General features: G+C 41.4%; 1 protein-coding gene across 2 annotated transcripts; it reads right to left on the minus strand.

The window, feature by feature from the left end:
• Positions 1 to 10,762: 10,762 nt before the first annotated feature.
• Positions 10,763 to 24,219, minus strand: mthfd1b (methylenetetrahydrofolate dehydrogenase (NADP+ dependent) 1b). Of its 2 annotated transcripts, XM_084914633.1 has the most exons (28): positions 23,952 to 24,219; positions 22,119 to 22,203; positions 21,797 to 21,856; positions 21,633 to 21,686; positions 21,094 to 21,230; positions 19,908 to 20,008; positions 19,661 to 19,797; positions 19,162 to 19,273; positions 18,953 to 19,080; positions 18,742 to 18,839; positions 18,453 to 18,626; positions 17,726 to 17,862; positions 17,578 to 17,624; positions 17,382 to 17,489; positions 17,208 to 17,282; positions 17,018 to 17,120; positions 16,844 to 16,920; positions 16,547 to 16,687; positions 16,384 to 16,452; positions 16,099 to 16,210; positions 15,788 to 15,927; positions 15,123 to 15,164; positions 14,828 to 14,928; positions 14,542 to 14,719; positions 14,335 to 14,442; positions 14,044 to 14,196; positions 11,393 to 11,516; positions 10,764 to 11,310 (listed from the first exon to the last, which is right to left on the minus strand). In XM_084914633.1, exons 1-27 carry the CDS (start codon positions 23,987 to 23,989, stop codon positions 11,427 to 11,429), a joined length of 2,805 nt encoding a protein of 934 aa, XP_084770759.1. In that variant the 5' UTR covers positions 23,990 to 24,219; the 3' UTR covers positions 10,764 to 11,310; positions 11,393 to 11,426. The 2 variants fall into 2 exon arrangements, with proteins under 2 accessions (XP_084770758.1, XP_084770759.1); XM_084914632.1 differs by having other exon boundaries at positions 10,763 to 11,516.
• Positions 24,220 to 24,374: the final 155 nt, after the last annotated feature.

Here is a 24,374-nt window from a genome sequence, read left to right on the forward strand (position 1 = left end):
CTCCTGTGAATAATATGTTATTACAGTCACACTGCACCAAGTTTCAAGAAAATGGTTAAAGATCTTTTCTGTTTTCTTGTAGAGAGTTCACTTAAAAGACTAGATGTTTGTTCTCTGTAGTTAATTTTTGGACAATTTCCAGTCCTATTGTCACTGTGAAGAAACCATGTATCACCTACCTGCACACCATTTCCACCCTTTTTTTGCAAACATTATTCCCTGATGGCTGTGGCCTCTTTCAGCAGGATAACGCTCCATGCCACAAAGCAGAAAATTGTTCAGGAAATGATACGAGGAGCACATTGAAAAGTTTGAGGTGTTACACTGGCTTCCAAATTCAGCAAACCTCAATGCAATCAAGCATCAATGAGATGGGCAGGAAAAACAAGTCAGATCCACAGAGTCTCCTCATACAAAGCAACACAAAATTTGGTTTAGGCATCCCAGAGTCCAAAGTGGGTTGCTTCCAAAAGTGGTTGAACTATTAAAAGTCTTCACCAGGGGATATCATATGCCTTTGACAAAAGCATACATTTATTTTCTTTTGAAAGATTAGAAAAACAAAGAAGGAAACAGGAAAAAAGATCTATTTTCGAAAACTAGACTCTTTGAATTATTGTTGTTATTATTATCATTATCATATATTCCATTTTTATTTATTTACAGACATTCATTTATTGTTTTAAACAATACTTTAAAGACTGCACCTTTAGAGCTGATGTAAGTGATTCAAGTTTGTGCCTGTTCACATCGAGCAGACATACCAAGACGTAGCATGAGTCGAACTTCACTCCGTTTAAGTACGCAGCTCTGATGTGTTTCTGTATGGCATTGAAAAGCTATGAGATTGATTTTTTAACAAAGTATCAGATGCAGCTATGTCCCAGAAAATTAATAACTCATTTAAGAAATCTGTAAAAATTTTGGCTGCAACCTGCAAAACTCTTTCTCACCTATCATGAAACATATCAGGGGACATTTTTTGTCTCGTAACACACCAGCCAGCTTGCATGATGCAAGACATCAGATCTAGTTTTGTATGGATGCATACAGATAATGAAAGGTGTGCACCAAGTTGTGTATAATTATCGTAAATACCAGACAGGAACTGTTGCTTTCTCTCTGTGAGCTCAACACTCTTCACCCCACACACACCAGTTCCAGCATGTTTGAACTGATTATTTTGGAATAGTTGTTTAGAAATGGTGTCACGGTTTGGCATGGCAGACCGTGGGGATATGGGGAATGAGGACCCAGGCGCGGTGCTCTGTGTATAAACAGTGCGTTTATTTACAGTGATGGAAACAACAGTAAATCCCCGTGCTCGCCCGTGACTCCCGTGTCGTGTCTTCCCAACAAGTCCGTGCTCCGTGTTCTCCACTGCCATGTGTCCACACACACCCCGTGCCTGCTGCCCTCCGATGTTCCACGCTCCTCCTGAGGGGAAAATGACAGAGGCAGCCGTCAAGACACTCAATTCCAGTAGGCATACACTCACAGACTTTAACTAAGCAGAATACTAACGTGGAGTCTCATGGAATGATCCCGCGTCAGTGGGAGCGCCAAGACTCTCCTAAGTAGCTCCCCCGACGAGCCCTGATCAGCGGCAGGTGTGTAGCTTTGGGTGTGGCCAGACCGTCAGCAGGGCCACACCCACCAGGCCTGAAGGCGCCCGCCGAAACACACACACACACGGAGAAGGACAGCAACACCAAATATACATACAATAATAATAATAATATTATAATTCATAACTGCTCAGGGACCCTGACAAATGGCTCCAAGAGGCCGTCCCAATTTGTGTAAAGCAGCAGTTCTTCTTCTCAAATCGTCACTGAGTTCCTTTGACTATCTTATTCTTAATTAAGTGCTTTTGATAATCACTAACAAGATGTTAACAAGCCTTGACCAAGTTAAAAGGCATTGTCGAACCTTCAGAAGTAAGATTTAACTTATTAAAAGATTTAACTGACTAAATATTGCACTCACACAATGACTATTACAGTCATTTCATTGTTGCAGTCAATCATTAAAACCTTAAAATGACCACGGTGACTGTGTGAAAATTTGACAGTAACTGTAGATTTATTCTAGTAATATCTAAGTAAAATTCATTTGTATGTGACTACAACCCTCAGAAAGGCATTCTAAAATACAGTAAGACTCAAGAATTTGGATTATTTATTTACAAACTATAAAAAACAATAAAAACATAAAACAGCATTAACATCAAACAAGGGATGGCAAAAAGTAAAAAGAAGGGAAGCTACAGTCACAAAAAGCCTGGTTTCCCCCCTTGAATGCCGTCCAATGTCAGAAAAGAAAATGACTACAAAATCAAACGCAAAAGAAGTGGTTGGAAGATGTTGTGCAGGAAAGAAGAGAACCAGTTTCCTCCTCCAAGTCCAAAGGCCATTAAAACACATATTCACAGTTTTGATCATTTATTGCTCATATCTTAAGAATTCTTTACAGACTAGCAACATGTTAATGTTTACAGTGCGTCTCACAGCATTTCAAGAAGGTGGCTGTCAGCTGCTTCTAAAAAAGGTATGATGTCTTTGTACCTATTGTTATTTTTTGGTGACCATTTATGTTAACTGGGAGTTATAAGAGAATGGCAACACAATAACTTTGTCTCATTGAAAGCCAAACAAAAGGAATCTGACTCACCTGGATTTACCTCCTATCTTTTACAAAATAAAAAAAACTTCACAACATAAAAACACTCAGTGCTGGTCCCTTCAAATTTCTTATCCTTTCACTTGTGTTACGTCCCCCCCACCATGGTGGAGGCAAAGGTAGGAAGGAGACAGCAACACTGGACAACCACAATCAATGAAGGAGGAAGACCACAGAACAGTTAAGAATCAGGCAGGATTTATTGGTTGTTTGCCTTGATAGTCAAACTTAACAAAAGAAAGGAGGTGGGGGAGGAGGACTGGGCGGTTGATCCAAATCAAAGAAAGTAATAAAACAAAAAGAGGTCGACAGCTTCCAGGGCCTAACTGAAACAAAAAATGCAAAACAAAAGGCCTACCTAGCTACTCGACAAAAGGTCAGTGAAAACATACAAGAGTGGCATCAACCGCATAACCTAGTGTGACTAACAGAGTAAAACCTGCAACCAGTGTATAGGGTACCCCCAGCTTACCTGTCCAGCCTCCCACCACACACAATACAAAGAAGCCTGTTCGCAAATGTTTGTCTGACTGCACCCAGACCCAGGTGGTGTTACCCTTTTCCCTGGGGTGGAGAGAAGCAGACTGCCCCGGCTCGGCAGCAGCAGGGAGGCCCCACATTCCAGACCCCGATCGGGCGGCCATCTCCTCCTCCTAGCCCCCCTACTCCAACAGGCCGCAGAGAACGGGGGGGGGGGTGTGAAGACTCCAAACCTCCCTCCACCCGCTCATATGTAGTGTTGATGCATGTGTGTTCTAAGGTGCATTTAAAACCCAGGAGGGCATGGAGCTACCTGCCAGAGAGCAGCAGGTAAGCGCATAGCCCCTCCTGATAGCGCTCAATGTCTACATGTATTTAAAATTGAGAGGTGGGCAACGACGCCAGGGGTGATGTGTACACCCTGATGGTCTTTTGGATTCCGTGTAGCGTGCCCACCCCCAAGATCCTATATGTATGTGTTATGAGAGTGTGAGTAATGTGAATGTCTAAGTTGTGGGATAAAATTGAGGCACAGGCAGCCAGAAGGGGACGGGGGGGGGGGGACGGGGTAGCCTCCTCTGCACCCTGGTGACACACCTTTACCCCAAGGCCCTGCATGTGTGGGTGATTGTGGTGGAGCGGGAAGAGGGAGGCAGCTGGAGATGGGGAGGGAAGGAAGGGAGGGGCAAGTGACCCCTCCCTGGGGCCAGCTCCCCCGCTGACCCCAGTAGGCACCCCCATACTCTGCAACCCGCCAGGGAAAGGGGGGCCAGGCCCCTCCGGATCGGGGCCTAGTTCGCTGCCGAACAGAGATATAGCCCCGTTTTGTCTTTCGGGTGAACCAGTTTTTGTCTGAGCGTGTTGCTGGGTCTGAAATGCACCGGGATGTCATGCTTGGAGAAAACTCTCCTAAGTTTTTCTGATACACCGGCTACATAGGGGATGACAATGTTGTTGCGTCTGTCCTTCTTATCCTCCCTCGCTGGTGTCTGGTCTTCTTTTCTGTGCCTCTTTGCTGACTTTAAGAACGCCCATTTAGGATAGCCGCACGTTAAACGTGCATTTCAGACCCAGCAACACGCTCAGACAAAAACTGGTTCACCCGAAAGACAAAACGCCAAAACACAGACTTAACAATGTGGTGTATGCTGTACAGTGCAGCGAGGAATGCCCAGACCTCTACATTGGAGAGACCAAACAGCCACTTCACAAGCGCATGGCACAACACAGAAGAGCCACCTCCACAGGACAAGACTCAGCAGTCCATCTGCATCTTAAGGATAAAGGTCACTCTTTCGAGGATGCCAATGTTCACATTTTGGACAGAGAGGACAGATGGTTTGAAAGAGGAGTGAAAGAAGCATCTATGTCCACTGTGAGCGACCATCTTTGAACAGAGGCGGGGGTTTACGACACCAACTCTCTGCCATCTATAATCCAGTTTTGAGATCCCTTCCCAGACGCCTTAACGCCCACTCACATCCTGGGCCATCTGACCTCAGGAATTCGCATGATAAGGTGGGGCCAGGTTTCACAATGAACACACCCGAAACTCTGGCTGATTGGGACCCACACCCAGTTTCACACCTTGGCTCAGGCGATTAGAGGATCATCAGGGGGTCCTTTTGTCCCTCTGTGGGGGATACTCCCACTAGGTTTATATCTGGGACTCTCCACCATTTGACCTTAGAACTGAAGAAGCTTCTCGGATGAGAGGTGAAACGTCTTCAAGCAACTTAAAGAAGTCCAGACGCTTTTCTTTGCAAGCTCCTTTGACTTTAAGTCTAATACCTCATAATTAGCATCACACATTTGTGTTTTGTCTTTACGTTGAAACCAAGCACACCATTGTTTTTCTTGTGACATTACCAATAAGTTTGATGTGTCACATGGCCCTCTTCCTATTGAAAAAACAAAAGTTGTATCCAAGATGGCCGACTTCTAAATGGCCACCATGGTCACCACCCATCTTGAGGAGTTTGCCCCCTCACATATACTAATGTGCCACAAACAGGACTTTAATATCACCAACCATTCCCATGTTATTACGGTGTATCCATATAAATGGCCCACCCTGTATAATTACTGCTACTTGCAGCGTGCACTTTAAGAGTCACACATTCAAATATTATAATTATTGTTTTAATCATCTTTGTAATAGCAGTCAGTGGCATTAAAGTTTCCCCAGATTCTTCTCATTTGGTTTAAACAGATATATAATTGTGTTTTCTCTGCAGCACACATTACAGAAAATTGTTGTGAATGGAGGGTCTTTAGCACTTCGCAGCAGAACAAAGGCTGTCCCATAATGCTGACGTTCGACCAGTTTCCTTTGATACAACCATGCCGTTACAGCCCTGCCCTCAAGCATGTAAGGCATGTTTTAAGGTGGAACTGCCAGTTACCTTTTTACCTGTCCTGCATCTATTAGTAGCAGGTGTGGGTGCCTCATAAACACACCCTCATCCTTCATTGCTTCTGCCTTTAAATACAGACGTCAAAGCAGACAACAGACACAAACGTTTTTGCCTTCTTTATCAGGTACGCAGCACTTATTGTATTTATTGTTGACTCCTTGTAATGATTACACAGAACGTTTAAGAGCGTTTCATTTTTCTCAACTTTTGTATTTCTTTTAGGAAAAGAATTTCTACGACGCTTGTTAAAAAGACAAAATGAGTGACCGTGAGTCTCTGATTAAGCTGAAAATATCACGTGTTGTTTGTGCCATTTGTGCAGTTGCCTTTCAGTTAAATTCTGTTATTGAAAGCTGCTTTCAATTTTGGTTGCGGCCTTATGATTGCAGTCATCTATCCTGTTCTTTTGCAAAGTCACATATCAAGCTTGGTTTCTCTTTATCTAATTTTTTTTTTCTTACTTTGTTTTTTGTTTCCAACTATAGCTGCAGCTGCACTGCACTGCAGTGGTTTGTATCATATCTATCTAATAGACTCCAATTTGTGCATGTAAATGGAGAGTCCTCTTCACACACTGAGGTTAATTATGGAGTTCCACAGGGTTCAGTGCTAGGACCAATTCTGTTTACATTATACATGCTTCCCTTAGGCAGCATCATTAGAAGACATAGCATACATTTTCACTGCTATGCAGATGACACCCAGCTCTATCTGTCCATGAAGCCAGATAACACACACCAATGAGTTAAACTGCAGGAATGTCTTAAAGACATAAAGACCTGGATGGCCGCTAACTTTCTGCTTCTTAATTCAGATAAAACTGAGGTTATTGTACTCGGCCCTGAAAATCTTAGAAATATGGTATCTAACCAGATTCATACTCTGGATGGCATTACCTTGGCCTCCAGTAACGCTGTGAGGAACCTTGGAGTCATTTTTGACCAGGACATGTCCTTCAACGCACATATTAAACAAATATGTAAGACTGCTTTCTTCCATTTGCGCAACATCTCTAAAATTAGAAATATCCTGTCTCAGAGTGATGCTGAAAAACTAGTTCATGCATTTATTACTTCCAGGCTGGACTACTGTAATTCATTATTATCAGGATGTCCAAAAAACTCCCTGAAAAGCCTTCAGCTAATCCAAAATGCTGCAGCAAGAGTCCTGACAGGGACTAGAAAGAGAGAGCATATTTCTCCTGTTTTGGCTTCCCTTCATTGGCTTCCTGTTAAGTCCAGAATTGAATTCAAAATCCTGCTCCTCACATACAAGGTCTTAAATAATCAGGCCCCATCTTATCTTAATGACCTTGTAGTACCATATCACCCTATTAGAGCACTTCGCTCTCGCTCTGCAGGCCTACTTGTTGTTCCTAGAGTATTTAAAAGTAGAATGGGAGGCAGAGCCTTCAGTTTTCAGGCCCCTCTTCTGTGGAACCAGCTTCCAGTTTGGATTCAGGAGACAGACACTATCTCTACTTTTAAGATTAGGCTTCAAACTTTCCTTTTTGCTAAAGCATATAGTTAGGGCTGGACCAGGTGACCCTGAATCCTCCCTTAGTTATGCTGCAATAGACGTAGGCTGCCGGGGGATTCCCATGATGCATTGAGTTTTTCCTTTTCAGTCACCTTTCTCACTCACTATGTATTAATAGACCTCTCTGCATTGAATCATATCTGTTATTAACCTCTGTCTCTCTTCCACAGCATGTCTTTATCCTGTCTTCCTTCTCTCACCCCAACCGGTCGCAGCAGATGGCCCCGCCCCTCCCTGAGCCTGGTTCTGCCGGAGGTTTCTTCCTGTTAAAAGGGAGTTTTTCCTTCCCACTGTCGCCAAAGTGCTTGCTCATAGGGGGTCATATGATTGTTGGGTTTTTCTCTGTATCTATGAAGCGCCTTGAGGCGACTTTTGTTGTGATTTGGCGCTATATAAATAAAATTGAATTGAATTGAATTGAAGTAAGTACTTTTATTTCATTTGATTGTTCTACACCTGGGACAAACAGCATTATAAACATGTACTTATAAAGCAATTTTCTCCTGTCAGAAGAAGGAAGAGAAATGTCCTCATGAGGAGGAAGGATCAGGATCAGGATCAGAGGGAGAAGGATCAGGAGTAAGAAAAGTTTCACATGTGCTTTCTGTTGTTTTGCTCTGTTGATTCTGTAATATTGTAGCATTCATGTGTTTATTTGTCTTTATCACTTACAGGGAGAAGGAAAAGGAAAGGTACAACTTCAGCAGCCTTTTGGAATTGAAAGTTTGCTGCCATCTGAGTTACAATACGTTTTTAATCACTTAATTTTCTAACGGTTGTTTACAGGGGAAAGGGAAAAAGCATGGAAAAGGAGGTGAACATGGAGGTGGACAAGGAAGAGGAGGCGGACAAGGAAGAGGAGGCGGACAAGGAAGAGGAGGCGGACAAGTTCCTAAATAAATTATGAAGAATTCACTGAATCAGCATTATCTGATGACTGCAAAATGACAGATATATCTCTAATAAACTAATACAGAAAGAAGACTGTCTTGTTTATTCACATAAGTATTACAATTACAACTGTTGGATCCTTTCTGAAATTCAATAATGTTTGCTGATAAATCAACGGGCTTTGATAACAATTAGTCATTCTCAAAAACAAAAACTAAAAATGGCAATAATCATATCAAGTCATTTGCACTTGAACGTGTTCTATCTTCATGGTAATCTTCTCGTGTGTGGACACATTTTAGGTTAGCCAAGCACTAAAAATGTGTGTAAGTCTAATATAAATAATCGTGCTGTATAAGGTTATGTATGCCACTAGAGTACAACTTTAATTTGCATGGGTGTCTTCAGTGGTTCCTGATCTGATTTAAAAGTTTCATATTTTAGTCATTAACATGATCTAATAGTGTAATTTCATGTTTCCTGGCCAAGAAATATTTCAACAAACAACCATTAATAAGGCATTTTGTTTTTCCACAACACAAACATCACAGGTACACACGTTTAACTGCTTTTCACATCGCAGCAACTCGATGCATCGAGGCATTTAAACTTGCTCCAGTGAAGTGCTTACGTTTAAGCTGAGGATCAAGATGTGATTTAAGTGATTTTGAATGTGACACAGAGTGTTACACAATGTGTGTCAGAGAATACAGAATACAGAATACTTTATAGAGTATTATCATAGTTACAGATAATCACTTAATCAGTTCGATTAGCAGCTCTTGGCTACTACTTCCCCTCTTTATTCCTAGGGAAGCAGTAAGGGTGCACTTAACATTTTAAAGGACTGCACAGAATACTGTGAAAACTTTGTATTTCTTCAATATTCCAGTTTAAAGTCATGTAAATGTTTTGGAGGTAAAGTCAGTATTCCAGGAGGATATTGGAGAAATTTGTGAGACTGCAGAGGAACATGTTGTAGCTAATAACAGCAAAACCCATGCCAAGAAAGTGTGGTAAGAGACTGCTAAGAGATTAGGAATAAAGAGCAGAAAAACAAGTGAAGATATTAATTAACCCTAGATATAAAAAACGAGACAGGATCTTAAGAGAATTTATTTGGATGATGTCAGATAATCTCATTCCCCGGAGAACTACTGCCATGCTAAGAATAGCACAATGAGTTAGAAAATGTCAACTATTATACACAAACAATGAAGCATAGTAGAGGGAACTGCGTCATTCAACATGTGACTCAATGCAGTGCTGCAGATAATAACACAGCCATGAATGGGAAGAAAAATTTTATTTCACGCAGGAGACATTGTTGCTGACGATGTCGCTGCTCTGGATAGTTGATTCATCGATGTCTCTAATGGAGGTTTTTGAGCACAAATGGTAGACGATAGAACATGGGCGAACACAGCTTTGTGCTGTCCATGTTGATTTCAATGTCATTAATTCACAGTGACGTTTCTTGCAGCGACTCTTTGATGCACTTTCCACAAGGATTGACAGGTTTTGCAATACTGTTGAGGTAATCAGGGAACCACACTGTGAGTAAAAAAGCAGCACACAACCGTTGCAATCATTCACTCCCAGAATGCTTAGCAAAATATTGCCTCTTATGATGTTTTTCTTTCTTTTTTTTAATTTTACTTTCAGGACACTTTGGGACAGATTAAAATGATCAGTTCTAGCACTTGGGCCACATTTTGTCCATAATTCTTTAAAGAAATGCTAAGACTTAAAAACCAAAACCAAATGGGCTGCTGCAGTAGGTTTGACATGTTGCGCATTCGGAGAGGCTCTTCTGTAAACAGTGCTTCAGTTGAAACGAGTGTCTTCTGATTTGCTTTTGTCTTGAAGCTTGAAGAAGTCATTTTCAACTTTTGATCACTCCTTATTTATTCTGTATTTACAATTCATTTACATGACTTTAAACTGGAATATTGAAGAAATACAAAGTTTTCACAGTATTCTGTGCAGTCCTTTAAAATATTAAGTGCACCCTTACTGCTTCCCTAGGAATAAAGAGGGGAAGTAGTAGCCAAGAGCTGCTAATCGAACTGATTAAGTGATTATCTGTAACTATGATAATACTCTATAAAGGCAGACGTTTTCGCAGTTTGCTGGTCTAGAGAATTCAGGTGTGTGTTAGCTCAGTGCTACAATGTTCCCAGGAGTGGATCTGCTAACAAATTCAGCCCAACGTCAGACTCAGGGAACCCAAGAGCTACATCTCAAATCCGCAGGCCTCATACGGTCATAACAGTACGTACTGGTTATTTGGAAGGGTAGTCTGGAGAATGTCTATTCTATTAAAAAAAAAAATTAAAAATCAAAGCAGCACTTTGCAAAGATGTACCTTAACAAGGCACAAGAGTGTTGCAATAATGTCCTTAAGAAAGACAAGAAAGTTTGGTCATAATGGAAAACTTGTTGCTGGCAGAAACCAAATCCAGCATATCAGCACGGTGGTGGAGGGCTGATGATTTGGGTTGGTTCTGATAACTTTGCTGTTTTTGGTTTTACAAACTGTTCCCACAAAGTTGGGAGCATAAAATTCTGATGATGATGATGACTGCTTTGCTTTGTACTTGAATGCAGCCGCTTGGCCATGGAAACCCATTCCATGAAGCTCTCTACACACTGTTGTTGTCTGTAACAATTGACTCTGCAGAAAGTTGGCAACTTCTGTACACTATGCTCCTCAGGATCTGCGTGTTTAACGCAGAAAATAACTAAACTAAAAAAATGAACATGCAGCTTTGTTTTAAAAGCCTTTATTTCACAGATATGAGGAAATCACTGATTTTACAATGACATGGCCAGTGAGCTTCACAGCAATGAAAAATGTTACAGAGTGTTAATTAAAACAAAGACAGAGAAAGGAGACATTATAAATGCAATTAGATGGGATTAAACAAATTATAATTTTGTTTTAGGGCAGCATTTCTTGTTAAGACTTACTTATGTAATAAAACCTTTATCCGAAGGGCACAGCTTGTTAAAGACTGAACTGAAGGAAATGCCTCTGGTGTGGTGCTCACAAAATATACACAAGTTAGTAAATACAGCCTGGGCAATCTGAGATGTGAAATGTGTATGTTCAGTCAGCAATATAACGGAACAACACGTGCCTGATAGCAGGGAGAAAGACTGTCCTGATCTATCAGCAGCAGCTTTACAGACATCAGTGTTAATATGAGAAACAACAAAAACAGCAGACGAGTTTGAGGTGCTTCCAGTTGGTTCTTCTTCACATTTCTTTGGCGCTCAGAGGACTGATGGGAAATGTCTACACATTAAGAATGAAACCGTTATGATCTGTTGATGATGCACTCTGCTGCATGGCTTTAAGTCTTAACTATGTTTCGTACCATCAAAGGGTGTGAGGACCTGTTTTTTTGTCTCTCAGAAGAGTCCATTGACCTGTTCGGTCTCGGGGTCCAGGTCGATGTCATAGAAACAAGGCCGAGTGGGGAGGCCAGGGATGGTGGGCATCTAGGATAAACCAAAAGAGAAAGAATGGAGCTTTAGTTTTATTGTTTGTTTGTTTTTGTTGTTTTTTTTAAACCTGCCCTTCAACAACTTTTACTTGCCAACTCCAAATCTGAAAACAATGTTAGTGTAGCATGCCCCATTTTCTTTTTAGTTATGATGTTCCAAGTATCCAAGGATAACTAGATTGACTGGCTAGAAACGTCAGTGACGTATAAGTTTGAATACGATTGCAGATCTGAAATCAGAGTAAGAAACTAGACTAAGAGCTTGTCTGAATGTCCCAGTAATAAACAAAACTTTTTTTTGTCGAGCAGTGTGATCAATGATGACCTGGTTAAACGATTGAAGTCAGTTACCAAACAAAGATGTTTATATTGTTCGCAGTTCACATTTGTTGTTGTTTTTTATTAATCATATTGTTACTTCCTAATAAAAGCCTCTGGGTGAGAATATTTGGTGGAAAAAACAAGGGATGGACCAATCCGATATACGGTATCGGTATCAGTCCGATCCGGACTTAAATTACTGGATCGGATATCGGGGGGGAAATAGAAAATGTAACCCGATCCATTAATTATCACAAAAGCACCTTGCAAAACTTGCTACATGGCGCAACCCAGGTAGTGACCTTAACAAGTCGAAGCAGTATGCGTCACGTGATGGAGCGGCTGTTGCGTGCGAGACCTGTCGGCGGCCTGGAGTTACTTTACACTGAAAGCATCAGGAGCCTCGCTGCATGCTGCCAAACCAGCATTTCATCTCCGAGCAAGCTATCCCAGAGAAGTGAATTAAGTGTGTAAGTTCATCTCTGAATGTTTGTGAAGCATCCCTACATTAAGGTTAACAACCGGTATATGGAGCTCGGACGTCTATACGTTTTCAGTCTGACTGTAAAATGGATAGACTCAAGTTTAACTTTGTAAAAAAAATTAAAAAACTGTGTTGCGCGCTAAACAGTTCTGTGGTTCAAAAAAAACCCAAAAAAAAAAAAAAAAAACCTAAACAAACAAAAAAAACCACCTTTTTTTAAATACTTGTGTTAAGTGTTGTATAGAAATTACACAAAATTCAGTCTCAGCTTAAATGTGATAAAAACAGCTTACACTGACATCCAGCTTGACAAAAGATGAGTGTCATGAAGCCGTGTTTGCATTTATTTGCACTGCTTTCCACTCTGGATGTCTATTTATATAAAGCTTTAAGTATAAAAGGGTCCATTTTACAACTTTTTTAGTTATTGAATATAAACATTATTTTGTGCTGATATTGCACTTCTTTTTTCAGAACCAAACGGTTTTTGAAATCTGCATAAAATTGCATTTTCTTATTACTTTTTGAGAAGGGTTTCCTACTTCACAGTAGCTTCATAGGAAAAAAAACAGTGAGAAACTAACTATCTGTATAAATGAACCGTATGCAGCAGGAATACAGGTTGCACCGGTTTACTACAACACTGTGAATGCACACATGTTGCAAACACACACAAACATTTTCTACTTGAAATGCAAGGGATGGTAGATCCCGCTTTTCAAAATATGTGTCTGAGTATCTCAGTTCAATCTGCTGAATTATGTCAAATTAATCCCAGTTGAGCTTTCAATGCTTTTTCTTCTTACCATTTCCACAAGGAGGCTAACAGTGTTTTTGTTAGTTATTATTATTTTGTTAGTTATTTCCATGATGCAGCTAGTAATAAAACATGTGGGTGTAGAAAAGGCTTCGTCTAGATCCGGTTAGAGAGTCACACCAACATCTAAATGTGGGATGAAACTACAGAAAGGAAGTCTTGATGCAAACTCAATCGTCCAGGTAAGTAAATCCCAAAAAGTTGAGTCTGTTCATCTGGATGTGGCATTTATAGTGGGAGAGAAAATTACGTCACTCATCCAAGTGACTTCTTCAGTCTGACCTGACTGCAGGTTTCCCCAACTTTATAAACAGTGCATTTGCATAATGACTGTAACTAGCACCACTGACGAACAGTGGGTTGTGAGGTCATTTCCACTGGAGTAAATTTGGTTAATCCCAGCTGGACATTTGTCAAAGCTAGGTAGGCACCTAAAGAAAGCTCCAGCAGATCTAGAAGAGAAGGACAACTGTTGCCTAAGTAAAAACCCTTAGTGATCCCGTATGTGTCAGGAGTATCAGAACAGGTGAGATGCATTTTCTCTAAACACAGTGCGTCTGTGGCTTTTAAACGCCAAAACACGCTGCACCAAAAATGAATCCACCCCAAGGATCAGGTACCCCGGCACAAACAGAGTAATGTAGTGTACACTGTGCCAGGAGGGTTGCCAGGATTTATACATCAGGGAAACCAAACAACCTCTGGCTAAGAGGATGGCACAACACAGAAGAGCCAACTCGTCAGACCAGGACTCTGCAGTCTATTTAGACCTGCAGGCCAGTGGACACTCTTTCAATGATGAGGATGTACACAGCCTGGACAGGGAGCAACTGAAAACGTCCAGATGAACAGAATCAACTTTTTGGGGTACAGAAAGAAGGGAAAGGAATTAGAGCTTACTGTGCCAACCAACGGGAACAGAAAGCCAGCGCCCACACTGGCTCTGATGTCTCTGATTGGCAGGATGAATCCTTTGGGCACACCTTTCTTTTCTGCTTCATGTGACAGTGACAGGTGGGTCTTTGCCATGCAAACTGGAAGATTCGCGAACCCCTGAAGGAGAGGCAAAAAAGAAGGATCTTTACAAAGGTTTATTCTCGCTGCTCTGTTTAATTATATTGATCTCAACTGACAGCAGACGCCAACAAACAGGCCTGACAGGACAGGAAACAACAGCTGAGGGATGTTCACCTGCTTGGTGTAGAGCGCCACCTTGTGTTGGGCGTCAGGCAGAAGCTCAATATCATCTGCTCCATAGATCTTCTGAGCAATTATTCGAATCTTATCAGCAATAGGAAGCTAAAGTGGAATCAAAGATAGATATTTTAAGTCATAAATAAGCAGATCATGTGTTGTTTTAAAAGAGTGACTGGTGAAAATTAAGTTCGGAGCCCTTACGTCCAAATCATACAGGAACTTGAAGTTGCTGGGGGCGCTAGAGGCCTTCTGGACGGCCTCGCCAAGTGCCACAGCACCAGCGCCACCCTCGGCCCAGTGAGAGCATCGCACAGCATCGAATGCTCCGGCAGATTTAGCCAAGGTGCACACCAAGTCCAGCTCAGCCGCAGTGTCTGTCCTGCACAACAAATGAATGAGCAAAATAAAAAACATGCTTTCCACATATGTGCACATCCTTATATACGTTATTCTATTATTCTTTTTTTAATTACCATCCATCACTTACTTGAAAGCATTCACTGCTACCACCACAGGCACACCAAAGTGCTTTGCATTTTCGATCTGCTTCCTCATGTTGTTGCAGCCCTTCTCCAGCAGATTAAAGTTCTACATGGAGGTACACAAACACATTCAACAAAAAGTTACGCAAAGCTTTGAAGGTTGAAAAGCTTGCATCAAATGTGATTAACAAAGTAGGCAGACGCGGCTCAAGCATTCTGCACAAACTAATAAGTAAACAATGTTATCAAAAGCCCCTTAGAAGAATATTATCACTGTTTTGGCACATTCTTTTCTATTACCTCTTCCACATATTCCTTAGGCAGTGGCATCCCAGCAGTGACCTAAACAAAAGAGACAAGAGAAATGTGAAATGTTTTAGTTAATTCAATAAATCCTCAAATTGTAATCAGCAGTGACGACTATTGTAATCCTCCATGTGTTTTATTCTTAATGATTACTAAGATGCTTAATTTAAAGATTAAACATAATTTTGTGGACAATTGTGCTGAAATTGTCTTCTGGAAATGGAAAATTGTGAACATTTAAAATTGTAGACAAGTGAAAATGCTCTGGTGGGGGGTTTTTCCTTTTAAAATAAAGTTGTTTAAAGTGGGTTTAAAGGCTTGATCTCATCATACACACATTGTTACAGTAGTGGATTCTCATATTGAACGTGCCCCATTTTGTGCACAAGTAATCGTCTATTAGCCAACAGCTCCCAATTCGCACTGTGCTAAATGCCCCATTTCAACTCTTGGCTCTATAAGATCTCAAAGAGAGGGGCTCTCACTCTCACTTGGTATTCTCGGGCAAAACTCTGGCAATGAACACCCACCCATGTTCTGCTGAAATCTTCTATTTACGGGGAGCAGCCAAACACAATAAAGGGAGAATTGAGCTAACATAGCTCGTCTCACAGAGTGAATGAACTGAGGAGTGGCACCAGGGCCAGGGGGAAACTTACTGTTGGTCCTCCTCCATGCATCTTTAGAGCTCGGATGGTCGCCACCAACACCACAACATGAGGCCTCAGGCCCGAGTAGCGGCACTTGATGTTGAAGAACTTCTCCATGCCGATGTCAGCACCGAAGCCAGCTTCTGTCACTGTTGCACATAATTGACACAAGCAGGAAAGTATATCAGAACCCGAGCCATCAGGACTACTGACTACTATTATTCACTGACATTACATTGACTCCATCACTTTTACAATTAACATCTACAATATAAGCTAACCCTGTTAAAAAAAGCTGAAGCTGATTCTATTCAGCTTACCTACAAAGCCCTCAGGTCCAACCAGCTTCAAAGCAATTTTATCAGCCAGGATTGATGAGTTTCCGTGGGCAATGTTGGCAAAGGGGCCAGCATGAACAAACACAGGAGTCCCCTGTGGATCCAAATTACTCACATGAATTATTACAAAACTATTAATGCAAGTAAAAAAAACAGCAGTTTGATAAACAACAATATCAAACGACCTGAACTACAGAGAAATGCTTTTAACGTGGTCATGCTGCATAGGAGCTGCATGGATTAGCATGGGCACCGTGTTTCACCCACCTCCAACGTCTGCATCAGGTTTGGCTTGATGGCATCTTTCATCAGCACAGTCAGAGCGCCACTCACGCCCTACAGAGAAAAATCCATCACTTTCATGAATATCATTATCACAGCACTTACGCTGCATGACGTCATGTCACAGCGGAGGGTTTACGGCACTCACCAGATCCTCGGTGGTGATGGGATCTCCCCTCCGACTGGTGGCTACGACCATCTTAGCCAGGCGCTGCCGCATATCCTCCAGGCTGCTGGTGAGGGCGAGCACCGCCATGATTTCGCTGGCCACAGTGATGTCAAACTGGGCCTGGAGGACACAACAGTCCAGTCATGCAAAGCAGCACTAAAACTAAGTTTATTAAACCAACTTTCCCTCAAAGGTTCAACTGCTTTCTGTATATTTTATGATGCTTTATGATACCATGAAAGAAATTTGCCACCTTTAGAGAATAATCATCTTTACCTCTCTTGTGTAACCCTTTTCAGTGGGCGACTGGCCGATAGTGATCTTCCTCAGGAATCGATCATTGGTATCCAGCACTGAAGTGAAACAGAAGGACATCATAAGTATTTGTATAAGACGCACAATACACTCACAGCAGACCTGCTGAGGAGGAGCCCTCTGTGCTGTTCATACCTCTCTGCCAGGTAACAGAGCTTGGGTCGATGTCCAGGCGGGCAAAGCGGTTGATCTCCTCCTCAGTGAGAGCCGAGGGATCCGTCTTCTGTATTCCCAGTTTCTAAACCAAAGAAGACAACCTCGGTGTCAGAAGTGACCTGTGCACATCTAAGTCAAAGCTTACACGTGCTGCAACTTGATCATTTACTTTGAGTCTGTTGATCTGGATCGGGGAGAACGTCCTCTCTCCTCCACTGAGTGGCACCAAACGGTTATACAGAGCCTAGATATTCACAGGCAGACATGGATTATAGTGGTGACTCATTAGATAAGTTTGAGGAAGTGTACTTTTTATACACCAATGACAGAAATGAGAACCCACCTTATCAGATTGTGTTGCTTCATGGAATATGCGGGCATCGACAGCAGCAGCCACCAAGTTATTGGCAGCTGTGATGGCATGAATGTCACCAGTGAGATGGAGATTAAACTGAAAAATCAAAATAATCAATTAAATATTTTGCTTTCTTTGAACTTTTAGAAAAAAAAAAAGCAGTGTCGGAAAAGTGATGCTGTACCTCTTCCATTGGAATAACTTGAGAGTATCCACCTCCTGCAGCACCGCCTGCAAACAAAAGGATAAAGAAATAAATAAAACATACATGAATATGTCCCTGTAGTAAACATGGGCAACATCTCCTGAGTTTACACTCTTTCAAAACTCACCTTTAATACCAAATGTGGGTCCCTGAGAAGGCTGTCGGACACAAGCAAACACATTGAGCTTCATGTGAGCACCCATGGCTTGTGCCAGACCGATGGTTGTGGTGCTCTTACCTTCACCCAGAGGCGTGGGAGTAATGCTGCAAACACAAAATGCTGTCAACATGTATGCCCAAAGCCCTCAAAGGAAAAATATAGTGTTCTCTTTGACAAATAGCTTTATCTCAGTCACTTTAAGAGTTTTTTTGTTGTTTTTTTGGTTAGTTGGTTGATTTTTTTTTACATTTGCAAAAATATAACAAAAACTTTCATGACCATACGATGGGAGTTTTATGAGTGGATTCTGCAGACCACCATTGCAAATACAAAGGTGGCTTAATTGACATGTGTAGTTAAATTGGGGTCATACTGGCTCACTGCGCCATCTTGTGGCATGAAATGGTATTACATAAACATCAAACCCAGCCTGAGTTGAGTTCAACTTGAGTGGATCTCTCTTAAACAGATTTTTAGGACAACAAGCCAAAAAAATCTGTGTTGAGAAATGTTAAGAAAGTGTTTCTCTCTTAACATTCTGCTGATAGCTTTAGTTAACTTGGGGATTTTTGAACTACAGATGTAAACAGTCTGCCAATTTGAATAACTTCTACTTCCACAAACTGAGAACTTCAGTATCTTGAAATAAGATTTTGTCTACAGTCTACAGACTGTAGACTTTTATTTAACATACCCAGTGACCACTACATATTTTCCATCTGGCCGGGACTGAAGGCGCTTGATGATAGTCAGCTGGACCTTTGCCTTAGTCTTGCCATAGAGCTCTACTTCATCAGAAAATAATCCCACTTCTCTGGCCAGACTGTCAATGGACTTGGCTGCGCAGGAGCGAGAAATCACTATGTCACTGTGGGATAACAAAAGGGAAAAAGAAAATTAGCTTCTTCAGCAAGACAGCAAGGATTGGGCTTCTGCATCAAGTTAATGAACAGCATAGTTATGATTATGATAAGGAGGCAAACCTTGGCACTGGCTTTCGGAGATTGAGTGCGGTGTAAGAAATGTTCCACTTTCCTGCCTGATGGCTCTCCAGGAAGCGCTTTGCACTCAGCACGGTGTTCTAAACAAGTAAACGTGATAAGAAAACAAAAGAAAGAAAAGTTTGAAATTAAAAAAAAAAATCAAACTCTTAATTAAACTTGATCAACTCTCAGGTGTCCGAATGGGCCTTACCGCCATCAGCATGGCCACAGTCATAGGTCCCACTCCACCAGGCACAGGGGTGATGAAGCCGGCCTGTTCTTTGGCTGATTGAAAATGGACGTCGCCCACAACACGCTTTCCGCTGGATTTAGTCTCATCTGAAAAAGAGACTCCAGTTGACCCATGCATCTGCTGATTATCTCAAAAGGAAATACGATGCACCATGACCGCATTAATACCTATAACGTGGTTGATGCCACAGTCAATGACCACTGCTCCTTTCTTGATCCACTCTCCTTTTACCATCTCTGCTTTTCCGATACCAACAACCAGGATGTCTGCTCTACCCACCTAGACAGAAACAGGGAGGGATAAACGATGAATGTTTATGAATGAAGAAACTGGATTTTAAGCAATGATGCAATGATGCTAGAGGAATAAATAAGGGAACATGTGAATTAGTGTTTATACTGCAGGCAGTAGAGATCTGTAGTTCCTATGATGTCATAAACTGTTAAGTTAGAATAATTGGGGCAGTTAACGGACTAAAATATTTAATTAGGCTCCTCATATAACAAGTTGTGAAAAAGTTTAATTTGCCAGCTAAGATCAAAGGAGAACGTCAGTATTAAGAATTGGCTGCTTTAAACAGCTGCTCTTTATCTGCATACTGTGCTGTTGTTTATACCTCTGTGCGTCTCAAAAAAGCCTAATGACACTTGTGTTTCTCTGTGTTACCTCTGCGGCAAGATCGACGGTTTTAGAGTGGCAGGTGGTGACGGTGGCGTGATTCCACAGCAGCAAATCGTGCATGGGTGCGCCCACAATCTTACTGCGCCCAATCACGACCGCTCTCTTCCCTGCCACAGAAACGCCTGTAGAGAAGCGTCATAAACAGATTGTTGTTACTTTTGATATATTTCCACATTGTAACATCATTGTAACTGACTGCAGTTTTTTCAGGGTTATTAGAGATTTTGTTTACCCGTCTGTTTGATTAACTCCATGCAGCCATTTGGCGTGCAGGGGATGAGGCAGTTGCCCAGATCCCCACGGGACAGCTTCCCCGCATTTATGCTGGTCAGTCTGTAAACACACAAGAATGTACAAATCACTGTAACCTGAAGATACCCATCAATCTAAAAGCTTTTTAAAGGTACAGTGTGTAAAATATCACTGCTATACTACAGTGTATACTATAGCTACGGTGGCCACTGTAGGACAAACAACTGTGGACAAACTTTTCCTCTGCAGCGAGTTGTTAGTTTGCGGTTTCCCTCAGCTCTAAATATGTGCTATTTAATGAAGAAGAGGCTGTAAAACTTTGTGAAAGGAGTTCGATACGAGTCAATGAAGCTCAGTGAGGCGAGCTGTTGGGGTTGCAACACTGCTGTTTGCTGCTGTTAGTGAAACTTTCTTTGAAGACTGAACATTGTTGCATTCAAACTATCATACGATGTGAGAACGTAATCACACCGTTTACCAGAGGGAAAGTGGAATTTTTAAGATAATCAAACCTTACCTTAGTTGGCATAATGTTCGTTTGTGCCTAGCTGTTTTTGCTTAGCTGTCTCATTGTCAACTGTCTGGAGACAGGAATGTCACATGTCTAATCTGCTGAGAATAGGTATTTCTAACACTATCAGGAATAAATAAGAATTTTATAAACTTCTGCATGTTTTACAGGCCTGACATCTGTTCAGGAGATGAGGCGTGAGGTGAATAAGAAGAGGATGACATTTTATCCAAAGGGTTTGTCTTGCAGCTTTGTTTTGTTTGGTGGAGGGGATCCCTTCGCAGATCATATAAAATAGGTATGATACTTCATATCTTGGGTCTGAAGGTACAGACAATAAAAATTTGCCTCCATGGCACATGAACATCTACAAGTTCCCTCTCCTCCGCTTTTCGTGTAGTTCGTGTGTAGCCTATAACCACATACGTAAGACGCGATTAGACAGAACCACATTGACCATCTCAGCCATTGGGACAACCAATCTCTTTAATGTATGTTTAAAGGCTTAAATCTAAGTTTATTACAATGCATCTGCTTGTCGGAAAAATTTAATTACTGTTTATGAGCACAACAGTCATTTTTTTTCTGTAAACTAAAAAAAAATGACTTGCTGTAACTCTGAAATGATCACACTTTTTTGTGTTGCTGTTCTTACCCATCTACGTCCTTCTCCGGGGCCACGGCGTTCGTGACCTTCTCTGTGTCGATTTCATGGACTGAATCTAAAGGCAGCTGAACGATGAGGCCGTGGACAGAAGAGTTCTCGTTCACCTCTGTGATACTGTGAAGAATCTGAAAGCAGGTAGGAAGCCTTAAAACACTTTATTGCTTTCAGGCTTGTCATGTACTGCATTCCCGCACAGCCCCTGTATTGCTAAATCAAGAAAAGCCTGAAAGCTCAAATTTCACCCATATCTCTCTGCGCTGAAAATCTGTCAATTATTGTGAGTTTTAAGCACTCAAAGACTTTAGTGAACACAACAAAAAAAATTTATGCGATTCTTTAGACAATTTGTTTTTGCTTCAAGAAACCATGTGACCTATGCATGCTTCCTATTGGCACACTAGGAAATAGTATGGCAGGAACAACGACTCCCCCAGGTGTCCATAAATAGTCTAATCCTGGAGTTGCTGTGCAGGTGTGTGCAACCCAACAACTAAATAAACAAGCCTCCAGTAATGATTCTAACTCACCTCCTCCTCTGTTGCAGTCGCGGGAAGTCTCAAATGCATTGCATTTATTCCAATCTGCACACAAAAATGCAGCTTAGGGATAGAGCTGTGGCTCATTGAAACAATATGCAGTGTACACACGCGGTGCACAAATCCCTTAAGTATCAAAAAATTATTTTCTTTACCTCCGCTGCTGCTTTGAGCTTCATGCTGATGTACAGATTTGAATCATCGCGGTCTCCAACCTGAAAGACACATACTGCTTATCCCCCTGCATATTTCTATGACAGAACAGGAACTATGACACGCAGACAAAGCACCAGCATAAATGTCTGAATCCTCATGTGCACACACAGGGTATTTGTGTGCAGTGGCACACAGATACCCTGACCCTTACCTGCCAGGTGCTCTCTCTAACGAAAGGCCAAATGAAAGCATGGGTAGAAATGTTTTTAGGGAAAAAAGGCTTTTAGCCTTCAACCACAAAGAATTCCATCATAAACTTACCTGTAAAACCACTAGACCAGGCCTGAAGTTGGGATTCTTAAGTTTCATCTGCTCGACATCCTTCTTCAGACGCTCCCTCACCTGCCTGAGAAAACAAAATACAGCCAATTTAATTTGTGCAATAACAGAAAAAAAGAGTTAGCAGTATCATGTGACCCAATCTGTACCGTTTAATTAAAACAGTGACAAATTTATGCACTAGATCAATGTCATCTGATGATCTCATTGCGAGTCATTTTCCAAACTCAAACTATCATTCCGGACAATCACTCAGAAAAGCGTGCTTATCTTCAGTTGTTGTCTTCATTTTATCTTTATTGATTTAATGTTCTGGAGACTAGAAAACATGGCACTATTTTTTGCGCAGAGAAGAGATAAGCCAGAACAGATAAAGGTTGACTACAGTCAGCTGAACCAATCAAAGACAAGCAAGAAAACAGTGATTGCGTTACCTGAACTTTGTGGTCATTGCTTTTGTGTCTAAACCCAAAATCCTGATTGCACACAAAAGTGTTTGGTTTAACATATTGTGGATGCAAATGAAACAAAGAAAAGAACCCAAAGTTCTAAAGAAAGTAGGTAACAGATGTGCATCATGTGAGCTGTAATAGGAGTGGTGATGAAATACATTTTGGCACAGATTTGAGACACAGTTCAACTAAACTTAGTCTCAAGAGAAACTCATTAACCTTAAGATTTATGTACCCCCCCCCCCTTTTTTTTTTCAAGATGCGATAATGTGTGCAGAAAATGTTTTTCAAACATATAGCACAAATTATATACAATATGTATATAAAACAGGGTAATTAAATGTTATTTAGGTACAGTATTGCATATGACCTTGTTTGCTTTTTATTTATCTACCAGCAGAGTGACCCTGGGGATCTTTCCAGTGATTAGAAAAGGCAATCACAACACTGAGTATTGTACCATAACAGATCTTTATCTCAACAGTGACTGGTACAAGTTTTCCTCATTAAACAACCAGGGCTCATATTCCTACAAACACAGGTCATTCATACAGTGTGCAGTCAAGCATGTCAGCTTCTGTCGAACTTTTGAGATAATGAATAAAGATGACCCATGGGGAGAGCGGCTCTGTGGCTGCATGGCCTCTTTGTATTGTATAATATAATCGACTAATAACTACTGTGAGGCGGTCTTAACAAGATACAGGCCGCTATATCTTGTGACAAGCACATGCAGCTAGATGTCTTTTGTGTTACTGTTAGAAAGATTTTGCCTTTTTGCCATTTTTCCACTCATTCTCATTACTTGGATCTGGTCAAAGTTTTTCGATTTAAAAAAATGATAATAATTTTAAAAAAGGGTTTGCCTGGAATATCTGACTGTATAAATTGTATTTTTCCTCTTCAAATTAGGTCAGTGAACCAATAGGACAAAGATCAGAGCACAACGCCACAGCTTCTTACATAACACCCCAGGATTTGCAATGATGCATTCAGAAGTTATGAATGACCAAACCTAACCAGTTAAGAAAGTGAATCACTCAGATTTCCGCTGAATTTAGAGTCAACGCATATATGCACTGTAAACAGTCTCTGCAGCCCGATGCGACTGATTTAACAGTAAAACTGTTGATTATACTAAGTTATGAAATCACTTCACGGCGTCAGACTGCTTACTTCATATATATAAGATTGCACTTAAAATCCTCAGAGGATGCACAGCGTTTGAGTAAGATCAGACATAACCAGCTGTTAAGTTACTGTAACTTTGCTAGTTAGCTTCTTTAGCCAGTCACATGTTTCACAACGCTGATTACATTCACATGCTACCTATGCTTTCGTAAAGGTAATGTTTGATACTTACGCTGAAACCTCTTTACCGCTTATGATCTGAGCTGGCATCTTTCCCTGGGATGGTCTCTGCTCTTCTGGTGACGGTAGTAGCTGGTCTGCACGCTCACTGACTTGTAAGTAGAGGAGCGTGGCTCGCAAGTGGTAATAACTACTTCCAAAAAGTTTCTTCAAAGTGAGTCGGGAAACGACGGTAACAGCGCAGACTCCGTCCACAAACCAACCCTACGGTGGAATATCAGCGTATTAACTTTCAGGAATAGAACAACGTAGTTCAACGTAGAATATTCGCTCGGCCTACCTAAATGGGCGGTGCTCGTGACAGCTAATCATATATCATCTTAAACGTGCTAGAATATATTGACCAATAGCACTTCTAGCTGTGCTCTAACGCTCACGGTGAAGTCGAAGGGTGGGGGCTGTGCAAAACTGGGGT

This window comes from Perissodus microlepis, chromosome 19 (assembly GCF_051167445.1).
Source record: "Perissodus microlepis isolate ML-2025 ecotype Zambia chromosome 19, ASM5116744v1, whole genome shotgun sequence".
In the NCBI taxonomy this organism is placed as follows: Eukaryota; Metazoa; Chordata; class Actinopteri; order Cichliformes; family Cichlidae; genus Perissodus; species Perissodus microlepis.